Genomic DNA, 22,665 nt, shown 5'->3' on the forward strand with positions numbered 1-22,665 from the left:
AGCTTCATTTTATTTTATATTATTTTTATAGGTGTCCGAATCATATACCCCAGTGAAAGAGAGAGATTAGTTAGGAAATAATCTGCTGATTAGTTAGGAAAATATGCGACGGTTTGATCACCGCTAACGACTAATTGACCGATTAATTAGTCTATACAATTGCTTTTTACAACACTGATGCACGGACCTCAATGAAAAAAACCTTTTTATATGCGAATCTCAATCAATATCAACGGATGAGATCTGAATCACAGTTCAATATTATTCCTAAAAGAATTAACAACAGATTTATTTCCAACATCATCAGAAGTTCTCTTTAAAAAAAAAGAAAAATCATCAGCTGTTTACAAACTAACAAACTTGCAAGATCACCAATAGTACTTGCAAAAAAAAAATTACAATTAAATCCATCCCAATCCTACCTATCTATTACTGTTAGTACTATACAAGTTTAGAGCAGGTCAATCAAACCTCTCAATTTTAGTTTGCCTATGATCTTAATTTGTAGCAAACTGTTGTAGAAGGATTATCATAACAGTAATATCATCCAAAGAGCCTCGTTTCACCGAAAGATCGGCGAGTTCTTTACAAGCAGATTGCGGCGAAATGTCACTTTTTTCGCCCGTGCAAAATGTTCTTGCCATATCTACTGCCTCCTGATTGCTCACCTGAAACAATACCAGTTCAATCCAATTAATATTTCGCCATGCAATCTAATTATTTTACCAGAAAAAGATCTCAATAAACATGTTATGTATCAAATGGTGAAACATACCTTATCCCATAGGCCGTCAGAAGCGAGAATTAAGAACTCGGATTCAGAATCGATCTTGATAGTACTGGTATCAGGTTCAGGTGTAACCCATTGTTTGTAAAACATATCCCCAATTCCTCTTGACACTGCTAGTGAACCTTGTAAACGCCATATACCTCTCTGGCAATGCACAAATCCTCCCTGTAACAAAATAAAAATCAAACAAGTAAATAAAAAAATATAAAAAAAAGAAAAATACATGATGAGTTAAGCGCATGTAATATGAACTTACAAGTTTCTCAACTCGTTCTCTTTCATCGAGCCTAGACAGCTTATGATCAGATGTAAGAGCCTCTGCTTTGCCGCCTCTACTCAGAACTGCACGGCAATCACCGGCATTAGAAATTACAAAATTGCCATTGTCAAACAAGGCTGTCAAACAACATGCTCCTCCTTTGTTGGTATCTCCATTTAAGAACTCTTCATCTGTTCTTAGATACCCATTTCTAACAGCTTCTTCTTTTGCTTCGAAACTTTCGTCTTCTCTCTTTTCTAATTCATCTACTATAAATTGGCCAATATTTTTAGAACAAAATTCAGCTGCTTCGCTACCTCCATGGCCATCGAATACACCAAAGAGTGCTGTTTTGGTTTCTTCATTGAAGTATGGCATGGTAAAATACCTATCTTCCATTCGAAGCTTCTTCCTTCCTCTCTTACAACAAACAGCAAAACCTAACCCTTGTTCTACCACCTCTCTCCTCCCATCTGATCTCAACTCTAATTCATTTATTGCCAAATTATTCTTTCTTGAATTATCTTTCGTTATCTCGATCAATAGAGATGATCTTTTCCTCTTCGGATGGACTTGCTTCAAGCTCAGAGAAGTCGAGATCAATAGAGATGATCTCTCCTCCTCCCTCTCTCTACTTTCTCCTCCTCTTCCTTCTCAGAATTGCCATAAAACAAGATTCGTTGCTCAGCTCTTTCTAGCTCTTTCTAGCTCTTTCACAGCCCTTTCTAGCTCTTTCTAGCTCCGCCAATACTCACAGCCGCCACCACCTGAAAACTCTCCATTCTAGCTCTCTCCTCCTCCCTCTCTCTACTTTCTCCTCCTCTTCCTTCTCACTCTATGAGTTCCCCACTCTAGCTCTCTAATCTCTCACTAGCTCTCTTACCCCCACCAATCAGGAAACAGATATGAAACCTTCTAAATCATAACCATGGCCAACCCTTTCCCTATACACAATCAGTTGGAGCGTCAATACTGTTTCCTATCCCCTCTCGATGAACATTACCGTCTGCTCCCGGACCTTCACTACTCTGTTCTACTTAGATCCTTACAGTTCACGGCCCTTCCGCCGGTACATCGGCTAGCTCAAGCTTTCTCCTCCCGTTATGGTGGCAATGCGGCAAACTGGTCCTTTACACCGGTAAATGAGGACCTCCTTGTCCGAGTACCAAATTGGCTATCCGCTGAGGAGGTTCAGCTAGATGCAGCTTTCTGGGAGAGAACCCTTTTCTTCCTAGTGCTCCCCTGGAGGATATTAACTAGCGCTGCTCAATTGCCTCAGAAAACCAGGGTAAGGGTCACTATAAGAGGATACCCGGTTGATTACTGCCACCCCTTCTACTACCGTCAGGCCACCGTCTCCATGGGCTGTCTCACGGCCGTCGATAGAGAATGCCTTAATATGCAGCATAGATCATATGTAAGAGTCATCCTTGACTGCTATGACCTTAATCTCATACCACACTTCCTAGTCCTGGGACATGACTCACGCTGGTCAGTATGCCCAGTCGAGCTAGAAGTGATGGCGCCCGTCCAAGCCCCACCCCCCCTGCCGCCGCCTGACCCGGATCTAAATCAAGGGGTTGATCTTCAACAAAACCAGCAAGAGCAAGAAGACATCCAGAATGCAGATGCTCCAGGCTGGCATCAAATGCTACAACTCCGTGTCCCTTTTCTCAGGGACCTGGCCACGGAAGCGGCACCGGCGGCGACGCTGACAGGCACTGAAGAGGATTTCTCCTCTCAAGAATGGTCCAACAAGGGCTATCATGCGCTAGGTTCACAGAAGAGCTGTATAAACCGGGTGCAACAAACTAGACAGGCTACCGAACAAAATAGAATTCGCGTGGGTCAGAGCCTCTGCAAAAATCAGGAACCGTTGGTAGGCTACAGGAGTAGTAATATTCCTGGGGATCCGATACATCAACAGGATCACACTCTTTTACAAACCAACCAACCAGAAGTTGCCAAGTGCGGGGTAAGGGGTAAAATTGTCCACAAAGTGGCAAGAAAAGGGGATCCGTTTCAACCTCCTGTAACACAGAAGAAGGACCTCACCTTCGCGTGCCAGCCACAACAATTTTCTCCTGCCCATGCACGCCCAAAAAAAGGTCCCCACCAGTGCCATCCCACACAAGCATCCCCTATACAGACAAATGATCCTTTAAACCTGTCCCAATCATCTATCCTGGGACCACACCCGGCCTCCTATAAACCCAGCCATAAAACCCTTACCTCTCCTCTCACAAACAAAAATCACACCATCCAGACCATTAAAGATCCACCACCTCATAGGACCAAAGTCCGTCACAAGCTCCACCAAAAAATGGAAGACTTATCATATGAAGATGAGCAGCTCATACAGAAGTTTATCGGGTTGCACACAGGTGAAAGCCGTGGGGCTGTGGTAAACCTACCCGAAACAGCAGCTTCAAGCACTAAGTGGGAGTTCACTGTCATGGCTAAGGTTGTTACAAACAAGCAAGTGCAAGATGAGGTGTTCAACTCCAACATGATCAAAGCATGGAACATAGACCCAGCAACAATGTTTCGTGCTTTGGGAAATAATGTGTATTTGATTGAATTCGAAAATGAGAGGGACACGCTGAATGCAGTTGTAGGGGGGCCGTGGACCTTTCGAGGGGATCTCATTGCGATAAGGAGGGTCAGATCCCACCTGGGTATTACCCCGGACCTGATACAGACGGCACAAGTTTGGGTTCAGCTTTACAATGCACCAATAAACTTGACCGATGAAGGAATTGACATTATTGCAAGGGAAGTAGGTAAACCACTCTCTCTGGGTATTGAAGGTTTTGTTGGCGGGCGTCGGTTTGTCAAGGTCAGAGTAGAGATAGAGATTGACAAGCCACTCAAGGACAGGGTTCAAATGGATCACCCAAGTACCGGACCGGTCATAGTGCACTGCTGCTACGAGAAAATTAACCGAATCTGTTTCTTTTGCGCAAGACTGGGCCATGAACATGCGGCCTGTCCTGAATACCTTCGTCTCGCCAGCATAGCACACCACAGGGCCCAGCAAGCGGGAATCACCATGGGCCAGCTTTTGGCCCCCAAGCAAGGGGTATGGCTAATCAACTCGGCAAGGGTTCCATGGCCCGAGCAAAGGGTGCCCCAGCAACCTGCAAAGAGGCCTTTTCCTGACACAGGCCGACAAGAGGGGAATAACTCATGCGGGCACGGACTGAGCATTAGCGTGATGGAGACATCAGTGACTGAAGACTCAATCCCTTCACACGATTCAAGACCTGGTAGCCATCCAGTAAAGAGGCCGAGGCCGGCAGGCCCGAATTCGCCGGCACAACATAGATGAGTATTGCGTCGTGGAATTGTCGGGGTAGTGGGGGCACGACAATTGCCACGTTAAATAGGTACCTCCATTGCACTCGGGCAGACATAGCTTTCATCTCGGAAACACGGTGCGGGATAAAGAAAGCGGAATCTAGAATCAAAAATCTGTCCTTGTGTAACTATGCAATAGTGCCATCTGAGGGGCTGTCAGGTGGTTTGTGGTTATTATGGGGTGATGAATTCGCAGTTTCGGTGATAGATAAAACTAGACACTGGATAGTAGCAGAGGTGAGTCAAGTTGGAAGGGCACCTTGGCTGCTAATCGGGGTGTATGGGGATCCGAGTCGGAATTCAAATCCGACAATATGGTCTCAGCTGGAGGATTTAATTGGGGATCAGGAGAGGCAGGTATGCATGATTGGGGATTTCAACGCGGTGTTATCTCCAACCGAGAAATGGGGGGGCACAGATGGCTTCTCTGCTGGGAACGTGGCTTTTCGGACTTGGGTCAGTCAAATGGACCTTGTTGATTTGGGCCATTTTGGGCCTGCGTATACTTGGAGTAATAACCAAGAGGGCTCGGCTAATATTGCCGAGAGGCTGGACCGGGCTTTGGCTTCCACTACATGGGCTATGACTTATAAATCGGCTGCTGTATACCACCTTCCCAAATTCAAAAGTGACCATTCTCCTATCTTATTAAAACTAATTACACGAGGGACTAAAGAGCAAAGGCAGTTCAGAACGGAGAACTGGTGGTTGCTGGGGGAAGGGTTCAAGGAAGTTTGCGAAAAGGCGGCACAGCAAGGAAATAGAAATTGGGGCTCTACAAGAAAGGCGTTTAAAACAGAAGTGCAAAAATGGGCAAAGTCTAATAAAACCCCTGATGTGATGCTTAGAGAAGTGGAGGCTGCCATGGCACAAATCAACTCGCAGCCGCCAAGTCTAGCTGATAGAGAAAGGGAAAAAGAGGTGCAAGCTGAGCATGAACGACTACTGCTAATGCGTGAAGCCTACTGGCATCAGAGGGCAAGAGTGAATTGGGCTCTTTTTGGGGATTCCAACTCAAAGTATTTCCATACCACAGCCACTATTAGAAAAAGAAGAAACACCATTAAAGCTATTCTGATTGGGGATGAGGAGTGGGAAACAGAGGAAAGGGGTATTAGGAATGCTTTTGTAAAACACTTCAAAGAAATATACACTGAAAAACCAACACGGCTTCTGGAAGAAAGTATACAAGAAGAAGTGTTCCAAAAGATTCCCAAAATCCCAGATTTCGCAATGGAAACCCTGATTGAGATGCCCTCAGAACAAGAGATACACCAAGCACTACAGTCCCTCGGCCCGGACAAGGCTCCGGGGCCGGATGGGATCAATGCGCGGCTTATCCAAGCAAACTGGGAGCACTTTGGGCCCTCTATACTAACAGAAATTCAATCTTTCTTTGTAACAGGTCAAATGCCAAGGAGCATATCGCGGTCAAACATAGTACTGGTGCCGAAGTCTGGAGAGGCCAAGCGAGTCACTGATTTCAGACCCATTTCGGTCTGTAATGTAGTGTACAAGATCATCTCGAAGATGTTGGCAGCGCGAATGAGACCTTTCATTGACCAGTGTATATCCCGGGCCCAATCAGCTTTCATCCCAGGAAGGGAGATCTCAGAAAATGTCCTGTTGTTGCGGGAAGTTCTGCATAGCTTTAGGTCCAAGAAGTACAACAAGCCCCAATTCTGCCTTAAGGCAGATTTATCCAAGGCTTTTGATAGAATGAACTGGAGCTATTTGGAATCGCTTCTGCCAAAATACGGCTTTCCTGAGAAATTCATCAGCTGGGTCATGGAGTGTGTGAAGTCAGCAGAGTATACTGTCATAGTGAACGGGAAGGGAGACGGGTTTTTTAAACCAACTTGTGGATTGAGGCAGGGTTGTGCCCTCTCCCCCTACCTATTCATCATCGGTATGGATTTGCTGTCAAGGATGTTACAAACCCTGTCAGATTCGGATAGCATCAAAGGTTTTCGGATAACAAGAACTGCTTGTCCAATTACCAATTGCTTGTATGCGGATGACCTATTACTGCTAGGGGAGGCAAATACAAGGGAGGCGGGAATTTTTGCTCAAACTCTACACTCCTTCTCTATAGTTTCTGGTCAACAAGTAGGTCCAAGCAAGAGTTTCATCTGGTTCAGTGCAGTAACAGACTCACAAACAAAAACGGCAATTGAGACCATTTTCCAAATACCTCCATCCGCTGCATCGCAGAGATACCTAGGGGCACCAGTGCAGACAAAGAAGGCTGACTATGACTTCCTAATTGAGAGAGTAACCTCAAAACTTCAAAACTGGAAATCAAGGTTGCTATCTCAATCGGGTCGCATAATACTCATCAAGGCGGTTCTTCAGTCATTGCCAATTTATTACATGGCTACAGATAGGATCCCAGTAGGGGTGTTAGAAAAAATCAAGGGGCTCATCAGGAGGTTTTATTGGGGAAAAGTGGATAAGACCCGATATCTGGCATATGTATCCTGGGATACTATCTGTAAGCCGGTAGGAATGGGAGGTTTGGGAATCAAGGATTTAAAAGTTATGAATGATGCAATGTTAATGAAATTCCTATGGCGGCTTGCCTCCAATTCTCAATCTCCCTGGGCAGTACTGGTGAGAGCCAAATACTTACCAAGAAGCCGACTTTGGCAATCCAAAAGAACCTACGATTGTACGGGTTTTTGGAGAGCTATCTTGTCCTTGAGAGAGGATCTGAGGGGTATGACAAAATGGGAAATTGGTGATGGCTGCGAATGTGATGCTACACTGGACAATTGGTGTGATGGTGCTGTCCTGATTGGGGAAGAAAGGAGTTTAGAGACTGTCAAAGTAAAGGACTTGGTGGATGGAGAGTCGGGGCTCTGGAATATGGCACGACTGATAGACCTCTTTGGACACACGGGTTGTTTGGCGATAATGGAGTCTGTAAGGCCACCTAGGGAAGAAGCGGGGCCTGACAGGTTAGTCTTCACAATGGCAACCAGTGGAACTTTTGGGGTCAAGCAAGCGTATGCGCGATTGGCGGGAACGGAGATAGTTCTGGATGAGATGCAGAAAAAATTCTGGAATCTAGTCTGGAAGAAAGGGGACCTGTTACCACGTATCAGATTGTTCATATGGAAGCTGGTTAGACAAGCACTCCCGCTATCTGCAATCATGGCAACTAGATTTCGCACTGATCCAAATTGTGCCACTTGTGGGGGCCAAAGGGAGGATGTTGGACACATGCTCTTCACATGCCCTTTCTCACGGGGGTGCTGGCTCATCAGCCCTTTAGCACTAAGATCGGAAGAATTATGGCAGGAGATGCAGAGGGGCCCTCAATTCCTGATAGAGCATCTAACGGAGGACCAGTGGACGGTCTTCGCCAATGTCTGCTGGTCAATTTGGCGATGCAGAAATGCAAAGGCATATGGTGGGGAGCTGCTTGATGTGGACAAGTTCAGAACCTATCTAAATCAGGTCAATGTAGAGACTCAGATCGCCAGTACCAGTAAGTTCCTCTCTATCAAAGGCGTTGAGAGGGAATTGAGACCTCTGTCGGATGTTAGATGTTTTGTGGATGGAGCTTGGGTTCAAAATTGGCAAGGAGGAGTAGGAGTGGTAATTTTTAGTGGAAGGGATATGCTATTACACAAATCAAAGGCAGTCCAATCCATATCACCAATTCATTCTGAAGCTTTAGCGCTCTGGGAAGGAATTCTGGAGGTACAAAAGCTGGGGATCACTAGCTGCTCCTTCTTAACGGATTGCAAACAGCTATCGGATCTGGTATCTCAGCTACATCCACCAATTGATGCTAACTGGGAGGCTTTCAAAATAATTCAGCAGATCTGGTTGAAGCTCAGGCAGAGCGAGGGATATCACTGTGAGTATATCCAGAGGGGGGAAAATGACATAGCGAATTTTCTGGCAAGGAAAGGTAGACTGCAGAATTGGGATAGTGTAGGTTTTACTTTTCCTCTGTATCGTGATCATGTTTAGATCGATAATATCTGTGGAATGCTTTATGTAACAGGCCTACGGGCATTTCTAAACTTCAAAAAAAAAAAAAAAAAAAAAAGTCGAGTTGCCATGGCGACATGGAGGGTTTAGAGATGTGTTTTGAGGCGAGGAGAAGGCCATCAGAGATGGCAACGTCGGAATCGCGACGGAGCATACCATGGAAGAATTTATCACTTCTAAGTCTTCAACTGTTTACTTTTCATGATTTTTTTTTTTTTTTTCTTTTCTGGTCTAAGTGCTTAGTTTGGATGGCGGCTCATATTTATAGGAAGTGTGCTTCATTGTTCAGATGTGCCGCCGGATCATCTAAACTTGTATTTACTCTAAGATTTTGACTATTATCCTAATTTACAGAAATTTTTATTTTTACCATTAAAAAAAAGACAAACCAAATGATTAGAAAATCTGAATTTTTATATTTCTAACACGGCCGCAACATCAAATGGCAACATCAAATGGCAGACATAAATGAGATATCTGTCACGTTAAATGGTGAACAACAACCTTATTTAGTTTTATTTAGTTTGATCAATTTTTTTTATGAAGGATAAAAATCATTCTTCTTTTGTATGTTAATCTTTTTTTTATTATAAATTTCAATTAGCTTTGATCAAATTTTTTGGGGGCCCACAAATTTGATTGTTGTAGCGGTTTAATTTGGAAAAGAAAAGCATTTTGTCCGTCATTTAACGTGGTGGATACCCAATTGATGTCTGCCATCTGTCATTGCGGCTGTGGTAAAAATAAAATATTTAAAATTATTGTTATTTGGTTTGTCTTTTTTTCCATGAATAGTAAAAATAAAAATTTCGGCGTAATTTATCTATAAGATTTCCACTATCATCTAAACTTGTAATCTTGTATATTGTTCATACTATAATTATAAAAAAAAAAATTATCCTTCTACCAAACTAAAAAATATTCAGGAACCTTATCAATATATAAATTTTAATTTCAAAGTTACTAAAGAAAATGTTATAAATTAAAGGCTACGAAAATGCCAACTTTTTGTACAATCAAAATAAATTTGTTATATTATAAAATTAATTTCACAATGCATCTAGTAAATAAATAGTGTAAAGATAAATAACAATTCAATTTAAATATAATAATTCAATCAAAATTAATAAGTTATCATTAATTTGCTCAGTCAAATAATATTTTATATCTTTCTTCTTTATTTTATGGCAAGTTGTTGGTCCTGAATTTAAAAAAGAGATGGTACAAGATACCTAAAAATAAACACGCAGGCACAACTCATAACCAACCCAACACCAGTCAAACTTTGTAATAACTCGCCGAAGAAAAGATTACAATTCGTGTTAATACAGCTATATATGGTGATTGCGTTTGCTGTTGCATCTAGAATTTTGACTGAAGGTGTGTGACTAGTCAATGCGTGGTCTCATAAATAAATTAATTGATCATGCATGTAATTAAAATGACCACGTAATTAAATTAAATTGCAGCACGAGCAGTTTGTAGGAAAAAATAAAACGAATTGAATTAAGAAACTTGAGACTGAATGATCAACTAAAGAGAAGAGAAGCCTGTACTGTTCGTACCTGGCAACTGGATTGGCCTCTTTCCTTCCGGAACCGAATATCCTGCACCTCTGGGGGCAGGAAATAATTCCTGTCCCTAGAGTCACTGCAAGTGGATCCGTGGTGGGAGTGAGTATCCTCTGCGGAGTTTTTCCGTGCGGTGCTGTGCGGCGTTTTTAATCTGGTCCGCTCATTTCGAAACGGACGGACCAGATCAGATCTTGCCCGAATTTTAAGAAAACTCAAAATTTGGTGAACCCTTAATCCAGTCCGTCTGATACGAAACGAATGGACCAGATTAAAAGCGCCGCACAGCACCGCACGAAAAAACTCCGCAGAGGATAGCGTTTCCCGTGGTGGACCCGAGATGAAATATTTAAATGTTAAAAGTGACCCCGGCCCCACCCGGCAGTGGCTCTAGGGGCAGAAATTTCCTGCATCTCGGGAGGCAGGTAATCCGATTGCCTTCCTTCCTAGCTACCTTGTGTTTTTGAACAGGAATCTTAGTTTTAGAAGCTTCTTTCTCTAAAAGCAAGACGAGAAGAGAAGAGTGAGCTGGTCGCGCGGATGCTCATGGAAAGGATATTCTGCATGTTTTGGTGTTTCCCACCACCAGTTATATATATATATATAGAGAGACTAATGTGCATTCGTATGCATATGGCCCGATGTGCATTCGTATGCATATGGCCCGATATGCATACGGTCCAAATTTGAAATTTCAAAATTCAAAACGTTGATCCGAACTGTTCATCTTGTTCTCCATATTAATATGTGCTTGGAGACCAAATTTTACATTTTTCTAAATTTTTTTACTATTTATTAAGTCACGTTGAAAATTGTTGATCCAACGGTGGCTTAACAAAACAGTAAAATCAGCAGCCACCGTTGGATCAACAATTTTCAAAGTGGCTTAATAAATGGTAAAAAAATTCAGAAAAATGTAAAATTTGGTCTCCTAGCACATATTAATATGGAGAACACGATGAACGGTTCGGATCGACGTTTCGGATTTTGAAATTTTAAATTTGGACCATATGCATATCGGGCCATATGCATACGAATGCACATTAGTCACTATCTCTCTCTGTATATATATATATGAGTTAGGCTACGGTGAGTTGCGAAGTAAAGCAACTATTTTACTTCACGCTCATATTTTGCGATTTTAAAGTTCAAAACGTCGATCCGAACCGTTCATCTTGTTCTTCATATTGAAATGTGCTTGGAGACCAAATTTTACATTTTTTGGAATTTTGTTACTATTTATTAAGCAATTTTGAAAGTCGCTGATCTGATGGTCCAGAAAATTTTACTGTTTTTTTACTGTTCACAGCAAAACAGCAATTTTCAAAAATGCTTAATAAATAGTAAAAAAATTCCAAAAAATGTAAAATTTGGTCTCCAAGCACATTTCAATATGGATTAAACATCTAACGGTTCGGATCGGTCGTTTGGACTTTCAAAATAAAAATACGGCGTGAAGTAGAAATGCGTTTTACTTCGCAACTCACCGTAGCCCACCTCTATATATATATATATATATATATCTCTTCCAAATAGAAAAATTGTCAATTTTGTAGAACTAGGATGTTCCTAAGTTCACCAAGTATATATTTTTATTAATTCAATTTTAAAATTTATCGAATTGACTTCAAATGACAAATCTTAAACGTTGAAACCCATCTACCTTACGAGTGATGCGTCTACATATAAAGTTTTTAAATTTTTGAATTAATTTTGTATAGAGTCAAGTGGTAAAAAAATGTTTAAAAAATAAATGAATTAAAATTAATTTATGAACCTTCTAATTTAGACTGGTTGACTTTATACTAAATTAATTCGAAAGTTTAAATTTTTTGCATGTACACGTATCACTGTAAGGTAGAAGGAATTCAACACAATTTGGATTCATCATTTAAAGTCAATCTAACTAGTGTAATTTTTTTCAATGTTATTTTTACTTCTAATTTTTTTTAATTCTCTTATGCAACCTCTTGTAGTACTATAAATTATCATTTCTTCACAACACAATCTATTGAATTTGTTATAGAAAAAAAAATCGTAATATTTAATTTTTTTAATGTCCTAATTAGTTAATTGAATGATCAAAATCAATTGCAATTTTTTTACTAAAAAGTGATGTATTTATGCAAAATTGAGTCTCTATTACATAAATTGAGAGCCTTTAATTTTTTTTTTTTTTTTTTTTATACTATGTAGTTTAGCAGAAAACATTGTTGTTAAAGGGGCTGGAAAGGCATGCAAGGGTGCAATTCAGTGAAGAAATAAGAGATTAATTATGTGAATTTTTATTTCAGCAAATATTAAATTCTGGACAGTGAATTTTGTAAGTACACGTTCTTGGTGTTCATCATGGATTTTGTTAATTTTTCCAGATAATTATTTTTTATTAATTTTTCTTCAATAGAGAATCTTTTACCTTGATTATATCTATTTCATCGTAAAAACAAAAGTCTAAAATACTTTCCACGGGCACGTGTTTCTCTCTCCCCGTGCTGGATTCTCGATGGATGGTACATGTGAAAAATATAAAATGGATGATTTCTAACCCGTTTCGTCAGTATATTTTGATTCAGCATGTTGTTTGTCAGATAATTCTTGCCATATACAAATATTGTAAACCATAAATGCTACTTCTGAATTATCTACTTTTGAATTATAGATTGGGATTGGAGAGCAACAAGACAATTAAATGGCGATTTTCCTCACTATACCTCCAATTTAGCCACCTTTTCCTCCCAATTTAGACCGATTCTTTGTATTTTAACCATTCATTTTTTATTGTAACTTTTTTTCCTTTGAAAGTCAAAGTGATGTTCCTTTATTGGGTTTTTCAAAAAAAAAAAAAAAAAAAAGAAAGTCAAAGTGATGTTGATGACTTGACAGGTACAGAGAGAGAGAAGAGCATCGTTTTCTTTCTTCTTTCTTTTTCTTCTTCCTTTTGAGTTTAAAGTCAACGTCAAAAAAATATTCAATAAATAAATGCATTAAAATTAATTTGCTAACTTTCTAATTTTAACCGATTAATTTTATATTAAATTAATTCAAATATTTAAAAATTTTACATGTAAACGCATCAAATGACAGACGAATTTCAATGATTCGCATTCGTCATTTCAAACTGATTTGATGAGTTTTAAACTTGAGTTCACCAAGGAACTTGGTGAACTTAAGAACAACCTAGTTTTACTCTATCTATCTATCTATATATATACAGTGACAATTTTTAAAGTAAAAAAATACACAATATTAATTGACAATATTTGTATTTGGAATATATATATACCTGGGTAGTGGTGGGAAACATCAAAATATGCACAAGATCATTTCCATGAGACCAGCTCACTCTTCTTTTCTCGTCTTGCTTTCTGAGAAAGAAGCTTCTAAAACTAAGATTCCTGTTCAAAAACACAAGGTAGCTAGCTAGTAAGGCAGGAGGCTATTTCAGTTGCCAGGTACGAACTGTAGAGGCTTCTCTTTGGTTGGTTCAGTCTCAAGTCTCTTAACCAATTCAATTTGTCTTATCTATTCCTACAAACTGCTGGTGCTGTAATTTACGTGGTCAATTTAATTACATCATCAATTCAATTCATGGATAATTTTATTTATGAGATCACGCATTGACTAGTCACACAGCTTCAGTCAAAATTCTAGACGCATAGCAAACACAATCAGCATATATAGCTGGATTAACGCGAATTGTATTCTTTTTCTTCGGCGAGTTATTACGAAGTTCGACTGGTGTTCGGTCGGTTATGAGTTGTGCCTGCGTGTTTATTTTTGGTTATCTTGTACGTACCATTTCTTTTTAAATTCAGAAATCAACAACTTGTCATAGAATAAAGAAGAAAGATATAAAAGAGTATGACTAGTATAACACCAGTGTCATCTAAGTCTATATAGCATTAACTCTAAAATTTATCGAATCGACTTCAAACGGTGAATCCAAACCATTCAAACTGATCTACTTCATTAGTTATGCGTTTACATGTAAATTTTTAAATTTTCGAATTTATTTAGTATCAAGTCAAGGGGTCAAATAAGTTAGTTTTTAAGTTAATTTTAATACATTTATTTTTCAATATTTTTACCGCTTGATTTGATACTAAAATAACTCGAAAATATAAAAAAAAAATTATATGTAAATGCATCACTCATAAAGTAAATTGGTTTGAACAGTTTGGATTGATTGTTTGAAGTCTATTCAATCAATTTTGAAGTTAATGTCATATGACGCCAATGTCTTACTAGCCGGACTCGATATAAAATATTATTTACAACTTATTAATTTTGATGGAATTATTACATTTAAATCAAATTGTTACTTATCTTTACACCATTTATAGATACATTGTGAAATTATTTCGATAATATAACAAATTTATTTTAGATTGTACAACAATAAAATTTGTCAGTATATTTTATTCTCGATTTATGTCAGATAATTCTCGCCACATGCATTTCGTCAGTATATTTTACTGTTTGCAAAAAAACAAAAAAAAATTACAATTAAATCCATCCCAAATCAATCCTACCTATCTGTTAGTACTGTACAAGTTTAGAGCAGATCAATCAAACCTCTCAAATTTAGTTTGCCTATGATCTTAATTAATTTGTAGCAAACTGTTGTAGAAGGATTATCATAACAGTAATATCATTCAAAGATCCTCGTTTCACTGAAAGATCGGCGAGTTCTTTACAAGCAGATTGCAATGAAATGTCGCTTTTTTCACCCGTGCAAAATGTTCTTGCTATATCTACTGCCTCCTGACTGCTCACCTGAAACAAAACCAGTTCAATCCAAATTAATATTTTGCCAATCTAATTATTTTACCAGAAAAAGATCTCAATAAACATGTTATGTATCAAATGGTGGAACATACCTTATCCCATAGGCCGTCAGAAGCGAGAATTAAGAACTCGGATTCAGAATTGATCTTGATAGTACTGGTATCGGGTTCTGGTGTAACCCATTGTTTGTAAAACAAATCCCCAATTCCTCTTGACACTGCTAGTGAGCCTTGTAAACGCCATATACCTCTCTGGCAATGCACAAATCCACCCTGTAACAAAACAAAAATCAAACAAGTAAATAAAAATATATATAGAGAGAAGGAAAATACATAACGAAATTAAGCGCATGTAAAATGAACTAACAAGTTTCTCAACTCGTTCTCTTTCATCGATCCTAGCCAACTTATGATCAGAGGTAAGAGCCTCCGCTTTGCCGCCTCTACTCAGAACAGCACGGCAATCACCGGCATTAGAAACAAGGCTGTCAAACAAGGCTGTCAAACAAGGCTGTCAAACAACATGCTCCTCCTTTGTTGGTGTCTCCTTTTAAGAACTCTTCATCTGTTCTTAGATACCCATTTCTAACAGCTTCTTCCTTCGCTTCAAAACTTTTGTCTTCTCTCCTTTCTAATTCATCTACTATAAATTGACCAATATTTTTAGAATTATCTTTAGGTATGTCGATCAATAGAGCTGATCTTTTCCTCTTGGGATTCGGATTGACTTGCTTCAAGCTCAGAGAAGTCGTGACTGTGCCATGGCGACATGGAGGGTTTAGAGATGTACTGTTTTGAGGCGTGGAGAAGGCCACTGGAGACGGCGATGTCGGAATTGCGACGGAGCATGCCATGGAAGAATTGATCACTTCTAAGTCTTCAACTGTTTACTTTTCCTGATTTGTTTTTTTCTCTGTTTTTTTTTTTTTTTTTGAGTTGCTTATCTCTTCTGGTCAAAGTGCCAAGTTTGGATAGCGGCACATATTTATAGGAAGTGTGCTTCATTGTGCAGATGTGCCGCCGGATCATCTAAACTTAATTGTCACTACTTTTCTTATATTCCGTCAAATCATCTTTTATAACTTTCTTCTTTATGTTATGGCCAGTCCGTAACTGATTCTGAATTTAAAAAGAGATACTACAAGATAACTAAAACTAAATATGCAGGCACAACTCATAACCAATCCAACACTGGTCAAACTTTGTAATAACTCGCCGAAGAAAAGAGCACAATTCGCGTTAATACAGCTGACATATGGTAATTGTGTTTGCTACTGCATCTGGAATTTTGACTGAAGTTGTGTAACTAGTCAATGCGTGGTCTCATAAATTAAGTTATCCATGAATTGATCATGTAATTAAAATGATCACGTAAATTACAGCACGTAATTAAATTGGTCATGTCATTTCATGGATAGTTCTCACCACATAAATTGAAATTACACAAGTCAGCAAAAATTGGAGTAATTCCAAAACAATGAAAGCTGACCCGAGTAATTCAAGAGAATTCTCTCTCAAGAAAAAAAAATCTAGAGAATTTTTTTTTTTTTTGGAAAAGATTGGTAGAGGCTACCAAAGTTACAACCAACTTACATTGAACCTCATCTAACCAATACCCTTCTTGTTTCCTGCCCCATTACAAAATTTCATCCACATCTGAAATTCCTCCATTACTCTGTTTTTCATTGCCTCTAAAGACCTTTTCATTACTCTGTTTCTAGAAATGCCACGAAACACACATAAACAAAGTGACCCATTTCCTGCTTGACTTCGACCCCTCCTACCTAATTCCGTCCCATGATTTATCCCAAGTTTGTTGCACTGAGCCCCCTCTTGTCATTATTCTTATCACTGTTTGAGTTTAAATCTGATACGTTCGATTATATATAAACACAAATTTTAAAGAGACTGTATTAATTATATGTATGGGTGGGACTGATTTGGATTCTTATCAGACGGCCATATTCAAACTCAGGGGTGGACATATATATACATTGATAGGGTCAATTGAACTCTATTTTTTTAATTTTTTTTATATTTATGTATAATTTTTTATATAATTTAGAATAAAATGTCATGGATACTGTTAGGGGTGTTCAAACGGTTCGATTTGTTCGATTTTTAACTTAATCGAAAAATTTCGGTTTAAATATATGGATTGGTTTTTGGGTCTAAATGGATTGGTTCGGTTGAAATTTTGAATAATTTCGGTTTAAATGGATCGGTTCGGTTTAGACTTCTCAAAACCGACTAAACCTAACCAACCGGTTTTATTGGTTCGACTTAGGGCTGCTAACGAGCTGAGTTAGCTCGAGTTATGGACAACTCGAATTCAACTCAGAAGATAGTAAGTCGGGTTGACTCAAGTTGAGAATATTGAGTCGAGCTGGCTCGCTAACTAAAGTAACTCGAGTTGGCTCGTGACTCGTGAGTCAACTCGTTTAAGGTGTTGAAATGTTAAATATTTGAACTGATAATTGTTGTTATGTAATAATATGAGAATAAATATTGAATTAACAAATAATCCAAAACAAAATGATCAAATGATTGTTGTTAGTGAGTTCGTTACTGAGCTGAATTCGAGTGACTCACGAGTCACGAACTTTTTATATACAACCCTAGTTCGACTAATTTTATTGGTATTATAATGATTTCAGTAAACAACATCCGACCGAACCAAACATAACTTCAATTGTTATGTATGGCAATGTATTCTTTTTATTAATAATGGTATCAATAGATTTTTTTACTCAGATTTAGTTATATCTATGCAACAAATAGCATAGTGTTAAGGGATACTAGAATACTGTGAAAAATAGAGACTTTTTATATTGTGTAATTAAGTATGTGATGTAAACACATTTATTTTATATAACATGATAGTCTCTACCAAGCATTTAAAAAAGAAAAAAGATTATATCTATTTTATCGTAAAAAACATCAAAAATACTAGCCACGCAACGCACATTTCTCTCTCCTTGTGCTGGATTCTCGTTGGATGGTACGTGCGGAAAATATAAAATGGATGATTTTTGACCCGTTTTGTTGGTATATTTGATTCAGCACGTTGTTCGGATAGTTCTTGCCACATGTAATTGAGAATAATCGGTCATAATCAGAAATAATTTGCTGATTAGTCAGGAAAATACGCGACGGTTTGATCACCGCCAACAACTAATTAACCGATTAATCAGTCTAAACGGTTGCTTTTTACAACACTGATGCACGAACCTCAATGAAAAAAACCTTTTTATATGCGAATCTCAATCAATATCATCAACGGATGAGATCTGAATTATCACAGTTCAATATTATTCCTAAAAGAATTAACAACAGATTTATTTCCAACATCATCAGCAGTTCTCTATAAAAAAGAGAAAAATCATCAACTATTTACAAACTAAATACTTGCAAGATCACCAAAAGTACTTGCAAAAAAAAAATTACAATTAAATCCATCCCAATCCTACCGATCTGTTAGTACTATACAAGTTTAGAGCAGGTCAATCAAACCTCTCAATTTTAGCTTGCCTATGATCTTAATTAATTTGTAGCAAACTGTTGTAGAAGGATTATCATAACAGTAATATCATCCAAAGAGCCTTGTTTCACCGAAAGATCGGCGAGTTCTTTACACACAGATTGTGGCGAAATGGCACTTTTTTCTCCCGTGCAAAATGTTCTTGCCATATCTACTGCCTCCTGATTGCTCACCTGAAACAATACCAGTTCAATCCAATTAATATTTCGCCATGCAATCTAATTATTTTACCAGAAAAAGATCTCAATAAACATGTTATGTATCAAATGGTGAAACATACCATGTCCCACAGGCCGTCAAAAGCGAGAATTAAGAACTCGGATTCAGAATCGATCTTGATAGTACTGGTATCAGGTTCAGGTGTAACCCATTGTTTGTAAAACATATCCCCAATTCCTCTTGACACTGCCAGTGAGCCTTGTAAACGCCATATACCTCTCTGGCAATGCACAAATCCTCCCTGAAACAAAATAAAAATCAAACAAGTAAATAAAAAAAATATATAGAGAGAAGGAAAATACATAACGAAATTAAGCGCATGTAAAATGAACTTACAAGTTTCTCAACTCGTTCTCTTTCATCCATCCTAGCCAACTTATGATCAGAGGTAAGAGCCTCCGCTTTGCCGCCTCTACTCAGAACCGCACGGCAATCACCGGCATTAGAAATTACAAGATTGCCATTGTCAAACAAGGCTGTCAAACAACATGCTCCTCCTTTGTTGGTGTCTCCTTTTAAGAACTCTTCATCTGTTCTTAGATACCCATTTCTAACAGCTTCAGAACTTTCGCCATCTCTCTTTTCTAATTCATCTACTATAAATTGACCAATATTTTTAGAACAAAATTCAGCTGCTTCGCTACCTCCATGTCCATCAAATACACCAAAGAGTGCTGTTTTGGTTTCTCCATTGAAGTATGGCATGGTAAGATACCTATCCTCCATTTGAAGCTTCTTCCTTCCTCTCTTACAACAAACAGCAAAACCTACCCCTTGTTCTACCACCTCTCTCCTCCCATCTGACCTCAACTCTAATTCATTGATTACCAAATTGTTCTTTCTAGAATTATCTTTCGGTATCTCGATCAATAGAGCTGATCTTTTCCTCTTTGGATTCGGATTGACTTGCTTCAAGCTCAGAGAAGTCGTGACTGTGCCATGGCGACATGGAGGGTTTAGAGATGTACTATTTTGAGGCGTGGAGAAGGCCACCGGAGACGGCGATGTCGGAATTGCGACGGAGCATGCCATGGAAGAATTGATCACTTCTAAGTCTTCAACTGTTTACTTTTTCTGATTTGTTTTTTTCTCTGTTTTTTTTTTTGTGGATTTGTTTTTCTCTTCTGGTCAAAGTGCCAAGTTTGGATGGCGGCACATATTTATAGGAAGTGTGCTTCATTGTGCAGATGTGCCGCCGGATCATCTAAACTTAATTGTCAATACTTTTCTTATATTCAGTCAAATCATCTTTTATAACTTTCTTCTTTATGTTATGGCCAGTCCATAACTGATTCTAAATTTAAAAAGAGATGGTACAAGATAACTAAAAATAAACACGCAGGCACAACTCATAACCGATCCAACACCATTCAAACTTTGTAATAACTCACCGAAGAAAAGAGTACAATTCGCGTTAATACAGCTGACATATGGTGATTGTGTTTGTTGCTGCATCTAGAATTTTGACTGAAGTTGTGTAACTAGTCAATGCGTGGTCTCATAAATTAATTTATTCATAAATTGACCACGTAAATTACAGCACGTAATTAAATTGGTCATGTCATTTCATGGATAGTTCTCGCCACATAAATTGGATTTACACAAGTCGGCAAAAATTGGAGTAATTCCAAAACAATGAAAGCTGACCCGAGTAATTCAAGAGAATTCTCTCTCAAGAAAAAAAAAAATCTAGAGAATTTTTTTTTGAAAAGATTGGTAGAAGCTACCAAAGTTACAACCAACTTACATTGAACCTCATCTAACCAATACCCTTCTTGTTTCCTGCCCCATTACAAAATTTCATCCACATCTGAAATTCCTCCAACACTAACCTTGCCACTACTGATGTCGGTTTTTCATTGCCTCTAAAGACCTTTTCATTACTCTGTTTCTAGAAATGCCACGAAACACACATAAACAAAGTGACCCATTTCCTGCTTGACATCGACCCCTCCTACCTAATTCTGTCCCATGATTTATCCAAAGTTTGTTGCACTGAGCTCCCTCTTGTCATTATTCTTATCACTGTTTGAGTTTAAATCTGATACGTTCGATTATATATAAACACAAATTTTAAAGATATGGGTGGGAGTGATTTGGATTCTTATCAGACGGCCATATTCAAACTCAGGGGTGGACATATATATACATTGATAGGGTCAATTGAACTCTATTTTTTTAATTTTTTTTTTATATTTATGTATAATTTTTTATATAATTTAGAATAAAATTTCATGGATACTGTTAGGGTGTTCAAACGGTTTGGTTTGTTTGATTTTTAACTGAATCAAAAAATTTCGGTTTAAATATATGGATTGGTTTTTGGGTCTAAATGGATTGGTTCGTTTGAAATTTTGAATAATTTCGGTTTAAATAGATCGGTTCAGTTTAGACTTCTCAAAACCGACTAAACCGAACCGACCGGTTTTTATTGGTTCGACTTAGGGCTGCTAACGAGTTGAGTTAGCTCGAGTTATGGACAACTCGAATTCAACTCGGAAGATAGTGAGTCGGGTTGACTCGAGTTGAGAATATTGAGCCGAGCTGGCTCGCTAACTAAAGTAACTCGAGTTGGCTCGTGACTCGTGAGTCAACTCGTTTAAGGTGTTGAAATGTTGAATATTTGAACTGATGATTGTTGTTATGTAATAATATGAGAATAAATATTGAATTAAATGATCAAATGAAATAAGTTGGGTCAAAACTTGGGTCAGTCACATCTAGTGGGGAAAATAAAATGGGCTGAGAATTACGAAGGAAATCATTAATCAAACGAGTCACGAGTTGTAACGAGCGAGTTGAGTCCAACTCGAACTCAACTCGTTTAACTCATGAGTTACTCAATTCAAGTCAGATTAACTCGAATTTTAAATAAATGAGTTGTTAGCGAATTTGTTACTGAGTTGAGTTTGAGTGACTCACGAGTCACGAACTTTTTATACAGCCCTAGTTCGACTAATTTTATTGGTATTATAATGATTTCAGTAAACAACATCCGACCGAACCAAACATAACTTCAATTGTTATGTACGATAATGTATTCTTTTTATTAATAATGGTATCAATAGATTTTTTTACTCATATTTACTTGTATCTATGCAACAAATAGCATAGTGTTAAGGGATACTAGAATATTGTGAAAATAGAGACTTTTTATATTGTGTAAGTATGTGACCTAAACACATTTATTTTATATAACATGATAGTCTCTACCAAGCATTTAAAAAAGAAAAAAGATTATATCTATTTTATCGTAAAAAACATCTAAAATACTAGCCACACAGCACACATTTCTCTCTCCTTGTGCTGGATTCTCGATGGATGGTACGTGCGGAAAATATAAAATGGATGATTTTTGACCCGTTTTGTCAGTATATTTGATTCAGCACGTTGTTCAGATAGTTCTTGCCACATGTAATTGAGAATAATCGGTCATAACACCAGTGGAAAATATGGAATCAGGATCGGTTATATACGCATATTAGTATCGGAATACAACCGATCCTGATGAAGGCGATACTGATACTACAATAATCTGGATCGGTTGTTTAAACAACCGATCCTGATACTATATTTTTTCAAAGATGGTTCTGCAAAAAAATAAATAAATAAATAAATAAAAAATAGTATCAGGATCGGTTGTTTAAACAACCGATCCTGATACTATTTTTTTTTTTTTTTTTTTTTTTTTTTTTTTGCAGAACCTCCAATTTTCTTTATAAATGGAGAGTAAAGCTGAAACCAATTTGTACCAGTACATCTAAACTGATAAGTTACCAAATGTAAGTGGTATGGTGTATCACCTTGAAATATCTGAAAAATGGAGATTTAACAAGTTCTTGAAGAACTCCATCCAAGACTTCCTTATTTATATGATTGACGGTCTCATAATCGCAACAGCAATCCTCCACCATACCAGAGTAATTCCTTGCATCCTATTTCAGAAAATAAGCATGAAAAATTTAGATGAATTGTTGTTAATTCGTGCATTACTTCACAAAATTCGTACTTAATCTGGAAAAGAAGGTTTCACACTTTCACCCACGGAGCATTTACAGCTGTTGCTCGATATCCAAAGCTTCGGGAAGCTTCTAGAACTGATAGCTGTCGCCAAGAGAATCGCTGACACTGCA

General features: G+C 38.0%; 2 protein-coding genes across 3 annotated transcripts; both read right to left on the reverse strand.

Moving 5' to 3' along the window:
- Positions 1 to 309: 309 nt before the first annotated feature.
- LOC144568688 (putative protein phosphatase 2C 53) lies at positions 310 to 15,715 on the reverse strand. Its single transcript, XM_078319061.1, has 4 exons — positions 15,490 to 15,715; positions 1,047 to 1,611; positions 776 to 955; positions 310 to 668 (listed from the first exon to the last, which is right to left on the reverse strand). Exons 1-4 carry the CDS (start codon positions 15,624 to 15,626, stop codon positions 498 to 500), a joined length of 1,053 nt encoding a protein of 350 aa, XP_078175187.1. The 5' UTR covers positions 15,627 to 15,715; the 3' UTR covers positions 310 to 497.
- Positions 14,563 to 19,658, reverse strand: LOC144568701 (putative protein phosphatase 2C 53). 2 transcript variants are annotated; one of them, XM_078319076.1, is made up of 3 exons: positions 18,869 to 19,658; positions 18,594 to 18,773; positions 14,563 to 14,761 (listed from the first exon to the last, which is right to left on the reverse strand). In XM_078319076.1, the coding sequence occupies exons 1-3, from the start codon at positions 19,562 to 19,564 to the stop codon at positions 14,591 to 14,593; spliced, it is 1,047 nt and encodes a 348-aa protein (XP_078175202.1). In that variant the 5' UTR covers positions 19,565 to 19,658; the 3' UTR covers positions 14,563 to 14,590. The 2 variants fall into 2 exon arrangements, with proteins under 2 accessions (XP_078175202.1, XP_078175198.1); XM_078319072.1 differs by lacking the exon at positions 14,563 to 14,761 and adding an exon at positions 18,169 to 18,486.
- Positions 19,659 to 22,665: the final 3,007 nt, after the last annotated feature.

This window comes from Carex rostrata, chromosome 2 (genome assembly GCF_964058835.1).
Source record: "Carex rostrata chromosome 2, lpCarRost1.2, whole genome shotgun sequence".
In the NCBI taxonomy this organism is placed as follows: domain Eukaryota; kingdom Viridiplantae; phylum Streptophyta; class Magnoliopsida; order Poales; family Cyperaceae; genus Carex; species Carex rostrata.